The sequence below is a fragment of the Sus scrofa genome, chromosome 1, assembly GCF_000003025.6.
Source record: "Sus scrofa isolate TJ Tabasco breed Duroc chromosome 1, Sscrofa11.1, whole genome shotgun sequence".
NCBI lineage: Eukaryota > Metazoa > Chordata > Mammalia > Artiodactyla > Suidae > Sus > Sus scrofa.
Genome location: NC_010443.5, coordinates 230,116,654 through 230,135,896, shown reverse-complemented (window position 1 = coordinate 230,135,896; position 19,243 = coordinate 230,116,654). Strand labels below are relative to the sequence as shown.

The window sequence follows — 19,243 nt, the reverse complement described above, 5'->3', positions numbered from 1 at the left end:
CAAAATTGAGGAGTCTAATAGGAGTTATTCTTATGAATCCGGTATCTTAAAAGCTATATACTCAAAGTAAGGGTAATCCAGAAGTTAAACCTCCCTCTCCCCAAAGCATTCCCATAAGAAAATGCAAAGAATGTCTCTAAGAACAATTGGGAGAAGGGGGTAGTCGCCCTATGAAAACCACAATACAGTTTTCAAGTAGATATGTAGCCCAACATTTCCTTGTCATTCCAAAATATCTCAAGAAATGACTTTAGCTAGTGGTCCCACCAACATGCTCAAGAGATATGGCAGAAAAAAAATGAAATTCTTCCCTGAATCAAAGTCCATTTGTCCTAGAATCCAGGGAATTCTCCCTAATAATTTTCCAATAAAAATGAGCAGCTCACAATCAAAAATCATCAAATATAAAAAAAGACAAAGGTTAACATGAATATAAGAACCAGCAGAAATAAAAGAGAGGAGAGTGGTTCCCATCGTGGCTCAGTGGAGACGAATCTGACTAGTATCCATGAGGATGCAGGTTCGATCGCTGGCCTCATTCAGTGGTTAAGGATCCAGCATTGCTATGAGCTGTGGTATAGGACCCAGATGTGGCTTGGATCTGGCATTGCTGTGGCTCTGGCATAAGCCAGTGGCTACAGCTCTGACTGAACCCCTAGCCTGGGAACCTCCATATGCCACAAGTGCAGCCCTAAAAAGACAAAAAAATTTTTAAAGAGAGGAAAAAGCACAGAAGTCTCCACATAATATAACTGAAGAGAGAATTATCTAGTGAGACAGAAATAAAATAACTATACAATTGACTCTTGAACAATACGAGTGATTATATTTGAATATTTTCAACAGTAAATATTTACAGTCCTTCACGGTGTATGACTGGTGAATCTGGTGGTGCATAAGAACCACACTTACGGAGAGTCCACTGTAAATTACAATACATTAGCTCTCATGTTGTTCAAGGGTCAAGTGTACTTATAATTGTTGAAGAAATAAAAGACATGTTTGAAGATATCCATGGGAAATACAGAACTACAAAGAAAAACAGAGCAGATTTTAAATACAACAAAGCAGAACTCCTAATGAAATGAAATGAAATGAAATTATAATGAAATGAAAATATAATCACTGACATTAAACTCAATGGGAAGATTTAATACCATATTAGATATGGCCAAAAAGGGATTCAGTAAATCAGAAGATAAAGGAAATTACCCAGCATGTAACAAGAAAAACAGACAGAAAGGTAACAAAAAAAGAAGTTAAAAAGAATGAAAGACTAAGAAAAGCTAAATTATATTTAGCCAGAGTTCCAGAAGAAGAGAATCAAGACAAATTTCTAGAGGATTTTCTAAAAATAATTAAACCTACCAATCCTCAGATTGGTCTACAGTTGGGTACATTTTTTTTTTTTTTTTTTTTTTTTGTCTTTTTGCCTTTTTGAGGGCTGCTCCCACAGCATATGGAGGTTCCCAGGCTAGGGGTCAAATCTGAGCAGCAGCCACCGGCTTATGCCAGAGCCACAGCAACACGGGATCTGAGCTGCGTCTGCAACCTACACCACAGCTCACGGCAACACCAGGTCCCTAACCCACTGAGCAAGGCCAGGGATCAAACCTGCAACCTCATGGTTCCTAGTTGGATTCGTTAACCACTGAGCCACGACGGGAACTCCCCAGTTGGGTACATTATAGCCAAACTATAGAATATAAAAGACAAAAAGATCTTTAATGTGAAAGAAAAAGGACAAATAATCTACAAAGACAGCAAACACACTGACATCTGAATTCTCAACATAATTAATGGAAGCCAAAAGAGAGTAGAATGGTCACTTCACTGTGCTGAGAAAAGTATAATCACCAACCTTGAATTATATACATCTAGTAAAAATATCTTTCAAAACAGAGGACAAAAAAATTTTTTTCAAACCAAAACCAAACAAAATAACAAAAAAGTTTTCCCCCAGCACATTCTCACTAAAGAAAAAAATGTATAAGTGAACTAACAACAAAAAGGGATTAATCCAGATAAAAGATGTGGAGTACAAATGAGAATGAAGAGCAAAGAAAGTAGCTGATATGTAGGTAATTCTAAACCAGCACTGACTATACCAAAAAAAATAAAAAAACTTATGAAATCAAAAAAGAAAAAAGATAAGTAAAAGGAAAAAAAAAAAAAACAGCATTAGGTCATGAGGCTAGTGAAGGAGAGTTCAACAGTTCTAAAATGTTCCCTATAACGACTGGGAAAAGGTAAAATATTTTATTAAATTTGTATTTTGAGAAAAACTTGTGTTGTTATTACCACAGTAAAAAAAGAGAATGTTTAAGTTTCAGAACGGTACAAGGAAGTAATGCTAGAATTTATCCAAAGGCAGGCAAGAAAGATAAAAAAAAATTAAAAGACTAAATCTAGCTTGAAAAAAATCCCACTGTATGTTGTTGACATGACACATCTAAAAATAAAGATGTGGGGAGTTCCTGTCATGGCTCAGTGGAAGTGAATCTAACTAGCATCCATGAGGACTCAGGTTCCATCACTGGCCTCACTCAGTGGGTTAAGGATACGGTATTGCCATGAGGTATGGTGTACGTTGCAGACGCAGCTTGGATCCTGGTTGCTGTGGCTGTGGTGTAGGCCAGGGGCTATAGCTCTAATTAGATCCCTAGCCTGGGAACCTCCATATGCTGTGGGTACAGCCCTAAAAATAAATAAGTAACTATAAAGATGGGGGGGGAGTAAGTAAAAGAATGAAAAAACACACAGCAGGCAACTTAAAGCCAAAAGAAACCTAGAATATATCTAATATCAGAACCAAAAAAAATAAAAATAAAAAAAATTTAAATATAAAGAATATAAAAATTTAGAGCATTACTAAAAATATAGACAGCTTCAAACAGATAAAAAGATTGGGTTGAAAATTAATTTATCTCTGCATGTACCTAATGATACTGTCAACATTTATAAAGAAGAAAATTACAGATTTACAAGAAATAGACAAACCTACATTGATAGTGAAGTATTTTCCATGTATTTCTCTGTTAGAATATGGTGAAAAAAGAAGGGGAAAAAAAAATCCAGTAAGGTTACAAAAGATTTGAAGTACATGATAATTACTTATGAAGGACAAAGATACAAAAAAGATATGCTTTTCAGGAGTTCTCTTGTGGTGTAGCAGGTTAAGGATACAGCATTGTCACTGGATCCCTGGCCAGTCACTTTGATCCCTGGCAGGGAAACTTCCACATACCATGGGTGTGGCCAAAACAAACAAAAAGATACGCTTTCCAAACATATGTGGAACATTTTTTAAATTACCTATATTGAGCCAGAAAGCAACTCTTAACAAGTTACAAAGCATTAAAAATCATAAGATCATACCAATAGTCATCTATATTTTAAAAAAGGGAATTTCTAATTTAAAATCCTCCCCAAAGAAATATCCAAACCCAAATGGTTTTACTGTTAAATCACACCAAACACTGCAAGAAGAAACGAGACCCGATCTTACACCAATTCTCCAAGAGAATACGAAAAGTGTGGAACTTTTATTTTCTGAGGCAAATATATTAAAATTTGAAAGTCATTACATGAAAGGAAAATGACAGGCCAGTTTGTTATTAAAAAAAATTTCAAAAATCCTAAAAAATTTGCAATTAATTTGAATGTGGTCCATAGGTTATACCTTTCTAACATAAGTGTAAGAAATGATTATCACTATATCTGTATTTAAATATAAAAGTATCAAATTAGTTTCAATTAAAACTATATTTTGTCTAGAACTATAAACTCAAAGCATACTTACTCAAATCAGTATAACATGACTAAAAGTTCAGTTTAAGTACTTAATTCACCAACATTAATACTGGCATTTACCTGTTGCTGTCTTCTCACGAAATTCTTCAAGTTTTGTCAAAGTCACTGAGGTCAGCTGTGCTAGATTTACCTCCTCTGGAGGTCTGAAGAATTCCACTATACTATTCACTGTTTTCTGTTAAAACAAGTATCATTAACATAAGGCACAAACTCAAGGCAAAAGGAAATATATTAAAAACTTAGGAATTACAAAAATGCTTACTGCATCATACAGCATTTCTAAAGGTTCAGCTTCTATGATACACCTTTGAGCAACAGTTTCATCTAAAGGATTTATCTCAAATATAATTTGGAAGAGTGATGCAGCATCATCCAGTGAAGAAAGGAGGCGGGGTTTTGTTGAATTATCTGATAAGCCAGTAACGTGAAATGAATCTATTTTGGTTTCAAATCTGCATGAAAAAAGACAGGACAAAAATTAGCAATCAATACAATTTTAAAGTATTTTTCAAATTCAAAATAATAAAAAATAAAAATGATTTCACTTTGCATTTCTTACTACTCCATTCCATGCACACCAAAGAACATATACAACCATTACCTCTGAATTAAAGACTGACTATGAAGAGAACTCTGGTCAAGCTATTACCATGTGGCTGAATCACACTGACTCCATTTTGTCAACTCCATGCCCTTTCCACATGACTAAGCTTTAGCCTAACTCACAAGCAATGTGCCCAAGCCAGATGAATTCCCTAATAACTTATAACCTTGCCTTCTTCATCTGATATGAAAACTGGGAGGGTGCTTTTTGCTGACACAAATGGGTTGATAATCTTGATACCCCAGTGGGGAGGAAAAAAACCCTAGTTTCAGTCATTGTGGACATGCTCCTCACTTGGTGGCCAGGTTCGATTTTCAGCTTTGGCCGCTTTAAATCTCCTGTAACACTTTAAGTAACACGGAGTGAAGCTTTTAATGCCTCTGGATCATCCACCCACCCACCCAATCCTTTCTGCCTATATATAGGTCACAATAAACTTCAATAAAGTGAGTTGCTTGCCTCACTTTTTGATCTCAAAGTTTTCTCTCAGTTCGGAGGATATTATTCAATATCTCCACCTAACAACAACTATTTAGACAAAAGTATAAAAATCAGCATTTTGTTTGTGTTTCTAACTCCTCTTTCTATTTCCTCTAAGATTTAAAGAAAATGTATAAAGACAATCATAAATCCAGGTTAACAGGTATGCAATGGATAAAGATGTAATTTATAAAAAAATAACATAAAAGAGAAGTATCTAACTGCAGAGGAACAGTTTTTGCAGGTTACTGAAGCTACAGTGGTATCAATTCAAACTAGACTGTCTTAAATTTAAAATGTTAATTGTAATTATATAAAAAAATGTTAATTGTAATCTCAGTGGTATCCACTAAAAAAGTGACTAAAATATACACAGAAAGAGAAATTAGGAAGAAATAAAAAAGAGGATGGAAAGTAAATTTTTATGGACAAGAACACTGCAGGGTATACAGAAGCAGAAATACAACGTTTTACACATTAGAGTCATATGTTATAAATCAATACTAGCTCAATTAAAAACAAAATAAACTAAAATAAGGAAATAACTCTTGGAGTTCCCATCGTGGCTCAGCAGAAATTAATCTGACTAGCATCCATGAGAATGCAGGTTGGATCCCTGGCAGCCTTGCTCAGTGGATTAAGGATCCGGCATTGCCTTGAACTGTGGTGTAGGTCGTAGGTCGAAGATGCAGTTCGGATCTGGCATTGCTGTGGCTGTGGTGTAGGCCAGCAGCTACAGCTCCAATTGGACCCCTAGCCTGCAAACCTCCATATGTCCTGGGTGCGGCCCTAAAAAAGACAAATAAATAAATAAACAAGTAACTCTTCAAAATCAAACACAAAATAAAGTAAAACTGGAGGAGCTGGGGTTAAGGGAGAAAAGTACAAGACATTAGGTAAACAGGTAGCAAAATGGCAGAAATCCTACGCTACCAGTAATCATTTTAAATGTCAAAGGGAATAAACTCAACAGTTTAAATAGAGAAAATGGCACAGTGTACAAAACCACAACACTATATACAGTGCTATCTACAAGAGACCCATTCACATCCAATGACACAAATGGGTTCAAAGTGAAGACAGAGAAAAAAGAAAACAGAAAGATAGAAGAAAAAAAATTCTATGCAAATAGTAACCAAAGAGAGCTTGAGTATAACATGTAAAATAGTCTTTGAGTCAATGGATCAAGTTAAATTAATTTGACTAATTAAATCAAACTAATCAGTCTATATGTTGATTAAAAGGGTAAATTCATCAAAGATACACAATTATAAACATGTATGCAAACATCAGAAACATATAAACCAAAATATATAAACCACACACGGAAAGAATTAAAGGGAGAAACAGACACCTCTAGGCTAACAGAGACTTCATTAACCGATCCTCAATAAAAGCAGAATATCTAGGTCAAGGAACAATAAAGTAACAGAGAAGATGAACAACATTAAAAATCAATCAGACTTAACAGACTTACATAGACTACTCCATCCAACAACAGCAGATTATATAACTCTTCTCAAATGTACGCACATGGAACATTCTCCAATATAGACTCAACAAACTAAGAATAAAAGGAAACTTCTCCAACTGACAAAAGGCATCCAAAAAAGCCCATACTTAACATCATACATAGTGGTAAAAGACTGAACATCTCTCCTTAAGTTTAGCAACAAGACCAGTAGGCCCATTCTGATCCCTTCTATTCAACACACTACTGGAGGTTCAAACCAAGGCAACAGGCAAGAAATAAAAGAAAAGGAATCCAAACTGGAAAGGAAGATGTAATACTATCTCATTTGCAAATGGCTTGGTAAGTTGAATAGAAAATCTTAAGGAACTGACTCAAAACTACTGAAAATAATTAGTTTATTAAAGTTACAGGGTACAAAGATCAACATATAAAAATCAACTGTATTTCAGAGTTCCTGTAGCGGCGCAACGGAAACAAATCCAACTAGGAACCATGAGGATGTGGGATGGATCCCTGGCCTTGCTCAGTGGGTTAAAGATCTGGCATTGCCGTGAGCTGTGGTGTGGGTTGCAGACACGGCTAGGATCTGGCGTTGCTGTGGCTATGGTGTAGGCCAGCAGCTGTAGCTCCGATTAGACCCCTAGCCTGGGAACCTCCATATGCCATGAGTGCAGCCCTAAACAAGACAAAAAGACAAAAAAGAAAAAAAAAATCAACTGTATTTCTATATTCCTGTAATAAAGAATTCAAAACTAAAATTAAGAAAATGATTTTACTTATAACAGAACTCATGGAGTTCATGACACAGTACCCCAAAATCTTGAATATTTTAAGCTGAAGGAGTCTGAGAAAACAGTAAAAGTAGGATGCTCTGACATTCAGCCACCTCTCTCTCCTTAAAGAGGATATTAAAACCCTCATGTGAGTGGTGCCTTCCATATACCTAGAGGAAAGGAGCATCCTTATCTCCAAAGACAAAGGGACACTGAGAAGAATCCTAAAAAACAGGGCTTGTGAAGTTTCCCTCAGTATATTACACTTACCTCATACTATTTAACCTACCATATTCCTCCACAACTGTCTACTCTTCATCAGGCCTAGCATAAAAACACTCAGGTCTAACTGGTTCTTTGGGTCTTCATTTCCTTATGAAGGATGCTCTGTCAACATAAAACTTACACAAATCTGTATGTTTTTCCATTATCAATCTGTGTCTGTCAGTTTAATTTTCAACTCAGCCAGGGACCCAAAAAGGGTTGAGAAAAACTGTTTCCTCCCTTACAGCATGAAAAACAATAAATAAACACATGAGAATAAATTTAACAAAAGAGTTGTAAAACTTATACTCTGAAAACTATAAAATGGTATTGAAATTAATTAAGATCTAAATAAATATAAAGAAATCCAATGTTCACAGACTGGAAGACTTAATACTGCTTAGCAGTCAGTACTCCCAAAACTGATCTACAGGCTCAACACAATCCTTATTAGATCCAAGCTGTTTTTTTCTGGCAGAAATATAACAAGATGATCTTAAAATTTAGACAGAAATCAAGGCAAAAGCTTAGTCATAGAGATCAACAGAAACAGAATTAAGAGTCCAAAAATACCACCACCTCCACTAAACTCATTTTCACAAGGGTGCCAAGATCATTCAGTGGGGAAAGAATAGTCAACATATGGTTCTGGGAAAACTGAAGCATCTCATGAAAAAGAATGAAGCTGAACTTCTATCTCACACCATACATAAACATTAACTTAAGATGGATCATAGGAATTTCTTGCTAGCTCAGTGGCATTGTCATTGCTGTGGCATGGGTTCAACCCTTGGCCCAGAACTTCTGCATGCCACAGGCATGGCCAAAAAAAAAAAGGGATCCTCAGTCTGTATTTAAGAGGTGAAAGTAAAATTCTCTGAAGAATATTTAGGAATATACCTTTGTATCCTTGAATAAGGCAAAGATTAACAAAATGAAATAAAAAATATATTGGACTTCATCAAAATTGAAAACATTTATGCTTCAAATGATACAATAAAAAAAAAAAAAAAAGGCAAACAAATGTGGAGTTCCCGTTGTGGCACAGTGGAAACAAATCTGACTAGGAACCATGAGGTTGCAGGTTCAATCCCTGGCCTCGCTCAATGGGTTAAGGGTCCGGTGTTACCATGAGCTGTGGTGTAGGTAGCAGACGCGGCTCAGATCTGGCATTGCCGGGGCTGTGGTGTAGGCCGGCGACTACAGCTCTGACTCAGTCCATAGCCTGGGAACCTCACATGCCACAGGTGCAGCCCCAAAAAACAACAACAACAAAAAAAAATAAAGGCAAACGAAATATGATATATCCATACACAATGGGAGAAAAAAAGAGATTTACATCACTGATATATAAAACATTAATTTACAGCTCAATATACAAAGACAACCCAATTTAAAAATAGGGAAAGGAATTTAATGGACAGTTCTCAAGAAAAGAAAATAAACAGCCAACAAACACATGAACAGATGCTCAGTATCATTAGGCATCAGGAAATGCAAATGAAAACCACAGTGAGATACCACTTTACACTCATCAGGATGGCTATAATCAAAAAGATAGAGAAGTCTTAACAAGGATGTAGATAACCAGAAACCTCACACACTGCTGGTGGGAATCTAAAATGATGTAGCTGCTTTGGAAAACAGTCTGGCAATTTCAACAGAGTTACCATTTGAGGCAACAATTTCATTCCCGAAATACACCCAAGAAAAATTAAAGCCTGTCCATACAAAATACTGTCCTTCAATATTCACGGCAGCATTATTCATAATAGCCAAAAAGTAGAAACAAACAGAATATCCACCATTTGATGAATGAGCAAACAAAATGTGGTATATCCATACAACAAAATATTATTAGGCAATAAAAGAATGAAGCACTAATTCATGCCATACCATGGATGATGCTTGAAAATAGCATGCTAAGTAAAAGAAGCCAGACAGAAAAGGCCAATATTAATATGACATCACTATATGAAATGCCCCAAACAGACCAATTTTTAGAAATAGAAAGCAAATTAGTTGTTACCAGACACTGGAGAGAGTGAGCAATGGGCAATGACTGCTAATGGGTATAGTGTTTCTTCTGGGGGTTGTTAAAATACTCTGGAATTACATATTGATAACTGTTGTACAACATTGTAAATAAACCAATGTGGAATTAGTATATAATACAGTATGACAAATAAATGAACTGTACACTTAAAATGGATGCACTGCATGGTATGTGAATTTGATCTTAATAAAGCTATTTTTTAAAAAGAAGATAAAATAAAGACATTCTCATATAAAAACAAAATTGTTAATGCTGTTTCTTTTTTATGGCATGGATTGCTGACATTTTTGTATTATTCTCTAGTGTCCTGCATGTTTCCTCATAATGAGGTTTTTTCTACTGAACATGTGGTTTTTTTCAACAATTCCAAGACATACATATTTATGAAAAAACTCTGAGTTCCTAAAAGTACAAAAGGATACATTAAGCCACAGTACTCTTTATAAAATACTTTAAGACTATAATCTAATTCCTAACCTAACAGCGAAATGCCTTCTTATAGATAAAAGAAAATGAATTAATACTTACTTAATTGCTTGTGCTCCTGGTCTTTGCACAATCAAAGTGCTAAATTCTTCCACTACAATATCTAACAGCTCAGACTTTGTTGTTTTTCTCTTAGAATAATAGACATACTTTTCAAGTGAACAAAAAACTTCATGGCTTCAAACTAGAGGATATTCAGAGGAACAAAATGAAAAAAAGATTTTATATACATACATACATACATACATATATATATATATATATAAACACAACAAATACTCCTAATCATATAGTTTATTCTTTCCAAAAATCAGAAAAATACCTCAAAAACAACTATTGATATATTAAAAGATCATATCACATAACAGTAAAAGGTAGAGGACAATTTTTCTCCCTACCATGGAAATTAAAAGAAATGCAGTATTTACAGACTCAGAGAAAGATCACAGAACAAGTCAGTGACATATATTTCTAAAGCTTAAAAATAGTTATATCTATCATAAAATGTTCAGGTATAAGGCAAGAAAACATTTTACTGTTTTTGGCAAGGTTGGATCAACTGCCGTTTCACTATAGCCAATTGCTTCATATAATAAAGTTTTTTCTTCAGGCGTCAGCATTTCTTCAAGACCTACAAATCATAAAGAAGTGCTCTGTGTCCTTAACTGATAACAAGAAGAAAAAAAAAATTCAACCCCGAATTTGAATGCTTTTAATAAATTAAATGCAAATTTTACTCTTTTTTATAGTACTTTTAAGAAATTATATTCACTGAATATTAGGATTGCATTGGCAATTTTAGGTTTATTCTACAAAATTATAAATTCATAAATAAACTTAGAAATATATATTTCTAAATATTTGTACTAAGCAAGTAATCACAAAAGAGCTACTTATATTAGGCACTTAATGGCACTGTGCTAGGTAACAAACATACTTAGTATACAAAGCAGGTAGTAGTATTAATATCATAATTTCCCCTCATTTTAAAAAGGATAACATTGAGGTTTAGAAAGCTTAAATAATTTGCCAGGGCCACGGTGACAATAAATGATAGATCCAGGATGTAAACCTAAAGCCCTAAGCCACCAAAGTACTGATCTTAAACAATTATCTTGCCAAGAAATAATTTCAAAGAAAATTTACAGTGGTCTATATACCCTTCTGGAATTTTTTATTTTATCTGTTAGCATGTTACGTGCACTTACTAAGTCCTTTAGGCATAATGCTCTTTTGCAAGCATTAGTAAGATTTATAAAATGTATTTTATTTAATTATTTGACACATATATTTATATATACGTATATTATAGTAACTTTACTGATAATATTAAGAAATACATATCATATGTATACATACTTACAATGTCTATTTTAATTAAAGAGAAAATTTCCTGCAAAACTTAATTTCACACCTGATAGTTAGCTACACTACCACAGCCTGTTGATTAACTGCCCCACTATAAAATGAAACGGACATACTTCCAGGTTTAACATCTGGTTGTTGTTTATGCGATTCTGACCAAGTCCATAGCCAGCTAAACCATCCTTTATTCTCCTCTGACTCTTTTGCTCCTTCTCTGTAAATCCTATATCCAGCTTTCTTTACCTAAAATGAATAAATACTCAAATAAATGACAAATTATCCTTTACATAAGTTACCTTAAGAAATAGGATGGTATTTCCAAAACTTATCTTAGTGTTTAAGTGTAAACAATAATCAAACTAATAATAAAACACAGTAATGGTGACATTAGCTAAATATCAGAATTTAGGATTAGCAACTACATAACACCAATATCTTACAAGCAACAATGATGGGGAAAAAAAAAACAAAATTGGCTTTTCACCTTTACATGAACTCTGTATTTGATAAGCCCAAATATTTAAAAAGAATTTTTTTTGCACAGAACCTGTCCGGGTTTAAACGGACGTGGCAGGAGTTCCCACTGTGGCTCAATAGATCACGAACTCAACTAGTATCCATGAGGATGTGGGTTCGATCCCAGGCCTTGCTCAGTGGGTTAAGGATCCAGCATTGTAGTGAGTTGTGGTGTAGGTCGCAGATGTGGCTTGCATCCCGCATTGCTGTGGCTGTGGTGTATGCCGGCAGCTGCAGCTCTGATTCAACCCCTAGCCTGGGAACTTCCATATGCCACAAGTGCAGCTCTAAAAAGCAAAATAAATAAATAAATAAATAAATGTGGCAAAACACTGCATCAAATTTTCTTATAATAAAGAGAAGAAAGTTTGAACCCATTTTAGGAAATATTATATCATAGCACAATACCAATAACATCACAGCATCTGCCAAATCATTATAGATTCTAGATTTATTTTTATTAATTGAAAGACAATCTGAAATTACCTCAACTTCTGCCTGTTGTCTTGCTATAGTTATATTAAACACATCCAAAGCCTTTTCCAGCTCCTAAAAATATAAATAAAATGTTTACAAAAATAACTTTATATAGATAACTTTAGTAATATATCAAATTGCTGCACTAAGGAAAAGATATGATAGGAAGCAGAAAAAAGCTCATCCATCAACATAACATTCCTGTTAAATTCTGAAAAGCAATGCTTATATATATATGTCAGCTTGGAAACTAGTAATGATGGAGTAACTTTCTGAACAAAGAAATCAGACACACAGTCATGCATGTAAGAGTTATGAATTTTACAAAATTTACAGATACCATCCTAAAAGATTACATACATGCACTGTTTAGAATGACTTTTATTTGGGTTCTAACTTTAGCTAATGCTAAGCCCATTAAGGTCACAGTCAACTAAAAATTCATGTCACACTTCATATATCATCATTAAGATATATTAAGTAGATCTAGATACACTCAGAACTCGTTTTTAAATTTTACACTTTTCAACGTTGTTATGGCTACTGAAATAAACTAAGCTCAATCTTTCATCATATCTAAACAATATTTCTATGATTACTTTCGAGATCTTCATGCTCAAACCATTCTTTGCCCCCAAGAAAAGAAACAATGACCTACTATTACCTAGAAGATTTTACACAGGGTTCTACTGTGCAGGAGACATGTAGGGTTCAGATTAAGATACCTGTAACCACCAAAGCAGAAACACAAGCATTCCTAACAGCCTAGGTCTTCACAAAGTCTCTTACTTCAAAAATAAAGATAGAACTAAAACTCAATCTATAGGGAGTTTTCAATTGGAAACTGGCCTGGATTCAGAATGGTTTCAATAATTTCAAGAAACTAACTTCTCTTAGACTTCCTAAGCTGTACGTACCTTACCCATCTGTAAAATAACCACTTCTAAAATAATGCTAAAAAATTAAGACTAATATTTAGAGAACTCCCAAGACAGATAATCAAATGTAAATTTGCTAGTAAAGACTAGAAACACTTTATGAATTAGGAGAAAAAGAGCACTGTTTGGGCAAAAAAATTCAAGATAGTTTGTACAAGAGATGGGACTTATGCAGAATTTGAGGGAGGAGTAAAACTGGAATAGGCAGAGTTGAGGAAAGGCAAATGAATGCATGAGCAGACTTAGTATAATCATATACATACAGAAGACAGGAAGTGTATTTGATTAATGCACAGTTAGCTGGTAATGAATGGTGACAGATAACATAAGGCTTAGAAACCAACACGGAGAAGACTGGAATAAATGTAGCAAACACTTTTAAGCTTTTAAAGGTTATAAATGTCATAGTGATGTGACACTTCAAGTTACTATATGCATAAAGCCGAATCTCTCCAGATAGAGAATAATCCCAAATTCCAAATGCTCACAGGAAAACACCACCAGAGTTTATATCATCCAACTGAAGTTAAGGAGTACAAAAAAGTCTAAGTAGAGGAGACAGAATGGTCAAAATCAGAACGAGTAAGTAGGAAGGATTAGTCACTAAAGACTGAGGAGTTAAGTAGTACAAAAATATTCAGTAATCTTTAAAAATGCTAACCTCCAAAGAGTTGAGAAGTTCACCAGATGGCTTCTTACTTGTTAGCTTTTTTTTATACAATTCTTTATATTGCTTCACTTTTTGCCTATGTTCTCTAATATACTTCCATGACCACATCCGTAAGCGGGGCCAAACATCTACTTCGAGAATACCACGTATAGCATAAACCCACCTGGTTCAAAAATAAAAACAAAAGCCCTACACTTAAAACACCTTCAAACCAACAATGCAAAATATAACTTGATAATGCTTCTACTATATCAACATACATAAAATATAATACAGAAACTATGTATTGTGTTTAATACATACATAATACAGAAACTATGAAAATGGTATATTATTTAGGAACTTGCTTTTTTCCCAATCTTGTTAGCAATTAACAATTTATTATTTAATCTTATCTCTTTCCTAAGTGAAAATAAGCAAAATCATTGAATTTTGTTAAATACAGTTCTACAGAAGAACAACTGAAGTATTAACTGGCAACTAGTACTTCAGTCACCTGAACAGTAATTAAAACAGTCAATTGAAAAAGTAACTGCAGGAGTTCCCGTCGTGGCGCAGTGGTTAACGAATCCGACTAAGAACCATGAGGTTGCGGGTTCGGTCCCTGCCCTTGCTCAGTGGGTTAACGATCCGGCGTTGCCGTGAGCTGTGGTGTAGGCTGCAGACGCGGCTCGGATCCCGCGTTGCTGTGGCTCTGGCGTAGGCCAGTGGCTACAGCTCCGATTCGACCCCTAGCCTGGGAATCTCCATATGCCGCGGGAGCGGCCCAAGAAATAGCAACAACAACAACAACAAAAAGACAAAAAAAAAAAAAAAAAAAAAAAGAAAAAGTAACTGCAAAATCTAGAAACTAGGCAAGAGCTTAATAACTAGAAAAACAAGATTTTTGAATTTTAAAAAGGGGTTGTACTTGAGGCTCCCATATCCTTTTCAGTTTATAATAGATTTAATGTGCCTGATACCAAAGTTTAGAAAATATAAAAAAAATTAAAAATGTCTTAAAAAAATATGTTTAGACAACAAACTGTAATATATATTTTTTAATAACCCCAAAAATACACTAAATGTTTGGTACGCTAGTATTTCCAGGTATAAATTTATTATAAAGAATCCTTTAGGCGAATTTTACTAATATAATAAGCAAAAGCTATTACAAGTGTTTCTAGTCACGAATCATTCTATAATTTATATGAGCCCTTGAAAAGAGTATCTTGCGAGTTCCCTAGCGGCGTAGCAATTAAGGATCCCATGCTATCACTGCTGTGGCTCAGGTTTAATTCCTGGACTGAGAATTTCTGCATGCCCCAGACATGGCCAAAAAAGAAAAAAGAAAAGAGAGAGAGAGAGAATATCTTTAAAAAAATTCTTGTAAAAAAAAATTTTTTTGTCTTTTGTATTTTTAGGGCCACATCCACAGCATATGGAGGTTCCTAGGCTAGGGGTTGAATTGGAGCTGTAGCTGCCGACCTACACCACAGCCACAGCAACTTGGGACTGGAGCTGCATCTGTGCCCTACAGCACAGCTCACAGCAATGCAGGATCCTTAACCCATTGAGCAAGGCCAGGGATTAAATCTGCATCCTCATGGATGCTAGCCAGATTCGTTTTTTGCTGAGCCACGATAGGAACTCCAAAAAATTCTTAAAATGTCAAGAAATTCACTTTTATGCCATATTGTTTAAATCTTAAAAAAATGACATTGAGCAATTCCACCTCTAGGTATTTATCCGAAGAAAATGAAAACATTAACTCAAAAAAATGTATATATGTACTTCCGTGTTCATTGCAGCATTATTTACAGTAGCCAAAATATGGAAACCTCATATCCACTGATGGATGAATGGAATAAAGATGTGGTATATCTATATAATGGGATGTTATTCAGCCATAAAAAAAGAATAAAATCTTGCCATTTATGACAAGATGAATGGACACTGAGGGCATTATGCTAAGTAAAATAATCTAAGCAGAGAAAGACAAATGATTGTATACCTCACTTATATATTGAATTTAAAAAAAAAAACTCATAGATAGAATAGATTGGTTCTTGCTGGAGGCAGTGAGTGGGGGATGGGCAAAACAGGTGATGGGGATCAAAAAAACTCCTAGTTATAAAATAAATGTTATGGAGAAATAATGTACACTAATAATATCATACGCCATATTTGAAAGTTGCTAAGAAAGTAGATCTTAAAAGTTCTTATAACAAGAAACATAATTTTCTAACTATGCATGTATATCAACTAGACTTACTGTGGTGATCATTTCACAATCTATACAAATATTGAATTATTATGTCATATACCTGAAACTAACATATGTCAATTATACTTCAATTAAAAAAGTGTAAGGCCTATTACCATTCTTTGGCATGGTAATGAAGAGGTACATCTGGTTTGAATTTCCTATATGGTAGATTTTGCGTCATCATATCAACTGATTCGAGAAGCTCCATAAGACTGAAATACTGAAAAATAAAAAATTAAAGCTCATAAATGTTTCAGATTTAATTGTTTAAAAGTTAAACTGATGACTTTTTAAAGAAAATGTTATCATATACCATTATGAATTAGTGAAAAACATTTAAAATCTTAGCTCTTTTATCAAACTGTAACTCATCACTCAAATTCTCATTTAAAATAATCACCTGTGATTTATTAAATTCAATTGCTATGTCATGTAACTCAACATCCAGATTTATTTTCGGAGCAGAGAAGTCAAAATCTGATCGTCGATTCATCTGAAGTTTGCCATTAGCAGATATAGGGCGAAATACTGGAAAATAATACAAATTTTAAAAAATTAAATTGAGTTATTTTTCAAGAACCTCAAAGTACTAAAAGTATCACATTGAAAATGCTGATTTTTATTTCTTACATACCCTTTCTATAGTTCCCAGATTTCCATACTGCTCTGATTTAATCAGATGAACTGTCACTTGGTATTGAAGACTCTTTTATCTTTTTCCTACTTCTAATTCATATTGTCTTGTGTAAGTAAAATAAAACCTAACTGAACTTCCCCTCAAAATAAGAAAATAACCCTTATAAGCAGGAACACTCTCTAAAAGGCAAAAGAGTCTAAGAAAATAGTTTCAATAAATGTACAGTTTTAAGGAATGAATACACACTAGAAATGCTAAGGGAAAAAATATTTTATTTAACCACTGACATTAGTTACATAATTTTAATTTCTGAATTTTGGATCAGTGTCTCTGTATCCATCTGTCCCTGTTTTTAACTTGTAAAAGGAGAAGAGAGAAGATGAGAGTTTTCCCCAGATTAACTTTCTTGACTCAACCCACAATCTAAGATTTCTCTCAATCCTTTGTTTTTAGTGCCAAAAAGAGTAAGAATAATGTACAGGGAGACCAGTAATAACAGAATCTACAAAGAGATCAACTATTAAATTATACGCTAATTTGTATACAAACATAACATATTTCTTCTGTTTTAATCACCCCTTAAGGCACAGCACTAAATTCAAAATTACTTTTAATTTGAATAGAACAAGAAAATATTCATCAATAGACCAGTTAAATTGATAACAGTACATCTATACAACAGAACACCATACAAGTGAAAATGAGAAAAATTTATATGTGCATAAATGGAACGATATCATAAGATAAAGTTTGAAAAGTATATGTATACAGAGTAATATCGGTATTTGAAAAGTAAAATTATTCCTCTCTCCCAGCTTTACCTCTTGTTATGTACAAAACTATACCACCTACGATACCCTCTCTGGATACAATAATGTATACATCCCTGGGCCACACCTCCTCCTACCTCTCTGGGATTTTAGCTCGTGGCACCTCTAACTTCTTTGTGATTTCAATATACAAATGATCTTTCCAATAACATGGCCTCTCAGTTCCTAGGACCTGTCCACCCTTCCCCCCTCCACTAGACCTTATCATACCAACATCTTCAATTTCTTAATAAATTGTCTCAAGCGTCCAACTTTCCTACACCCACCATCTATCTCTCTAGTAATCTAATACCAAATCTTCACGTCTTATGGGAACTACCATTTAACGATTCTCTACCTTTTCTCTATCTCGCACCTCCACCTCATGTCCTCAGCTCACTCCCTACCCTATTGAAATTCCATGATCAATTATGTCAGTCATTCCCTTGCACTCACCCTTAAACCTACTCTGCCCTTCTCACTTTGTCAGTAATTAGGCAAAACCCTAATTCTGCATGAAGCCTCTCTATTTACTCCATACTTCTATTTACTCCACACCATTACCTGAACAGCTGTATGTGTTTGGGGCGGGGGCGGGGGGACAAAATCATACTCATTGGACTCACTTTAGTATCACAAATCTCAAGTAGGTACTGAATATTGCTGACTGATCACACAACATTCTTTCTCTCCAAGGACAGGCCAAATCCATTCCACAGCCTGTTTTTATATAGACAGTGAGCTAGGAATGATTTTTATACTTTAAAAGAGTTGTTTAAAAGAAACAAATAAGAACTTGTGATAGAGATTATATATGACCTATGAAATGTAAAATGTTTATTTACCACATGGCCCTTTACAAAGAGAAAATCAGCCAACCCTTGCTCTGGTGCAGTGGTTCTTAAACTGTAGTATTCATTCATCAGAATCACCAGGACAGCTTGTTAAAAATAGGTTGCTGAGCTTGACTCTCAAAAGTTCTAATTCAGTTTGACTGGAATGAATCTTAGTATTTTCATTTCTAACATGTTTTCAAGTGATACTGATGCAGCCAATCTGAACCTCACTTTGAGAAACTGCTCTAGTCAATTCATTCTCATTCCCCTACATGGCTATCTCATAGCCCATTCTCCTTCCAAAAGCCTCTAATGTGTCAGATATTAAAAAAAAAAAAAAAAAGCTCAGAAGAAAAAAAATCCCATAAACTCCAATCACCATACTTACTTGTCCATTCAATAGTAGTACACCTCTCTTGTAACTGAAATCTTATAAACAAGCCGACCATACTCCTGTCACAAAGCACTCCACTAGATTCTATGTTCTTTTGCACTTATCAATGTAGAAATAAACCCTTCTCTTATTTTTCATGTTCCATGGGTCATTCTGATCTTAGCCTATTCACAAGCTGTAACCTATCTCTCCCATTTAGTAAAAAAACAAAAATAAAAACAAAACCCTACATTCTTCATTTTCCAGCAAATATGCCAGTTATCAATTTATTGTTCACAGCTCCAGATCACCCTTCCCTGCCTGCTCTAAGACCTTGATTTGGGTCTTTAAATCTTTTTTTCTTTACCAGCTAGCATAATGTTAATCTTGTTCAGCAGAGGACACTGGAGAGATACGGCAGGAG

The 19,243-nt window shown here is 34.5% G+C and overlaps 1 protein-coding gene across 1 annotated transcript in view; it reads right to left on the bottom strand.

Moving 5' to 3' along the window:
- VPS13A (vacuolar protein sorting 13 homolog A) overlaps positions 1 to 19,243 on the bottom strand; it is a 262,005-nt gene that overhangs the window by 195,447 nt on the left and 47,315 nt on the right. The window contains 10 exon segments of the mRNA XM_021065108.1: positions 3,874 to 3,988; positions 4,076 to 4,265; positions 9,993 to 10,065; positions 10,068 to 10,134; positions 10,487 to 10,581; positions 11,432 to 11,558; positions 12,318 to 12,380; positions 13,908 to 14,079; positions 16,278 to 16,384; positions 16,565 to 16,692. Coding sequence (XP_020920767.1) covers positions 3,874 to 3,988; positions 4,076 to 4,265; positions 9,993 to 10,065; positions 10,068 to 10,134; positions 10,487 to 10,581; positions 11,432 to 11,558; positions 12,318 to 12,380; positions 13,908 to 14,079; positions 16,278 to 16,384; positions 16,565 to 16,692 — 1,137 coding nt within the window.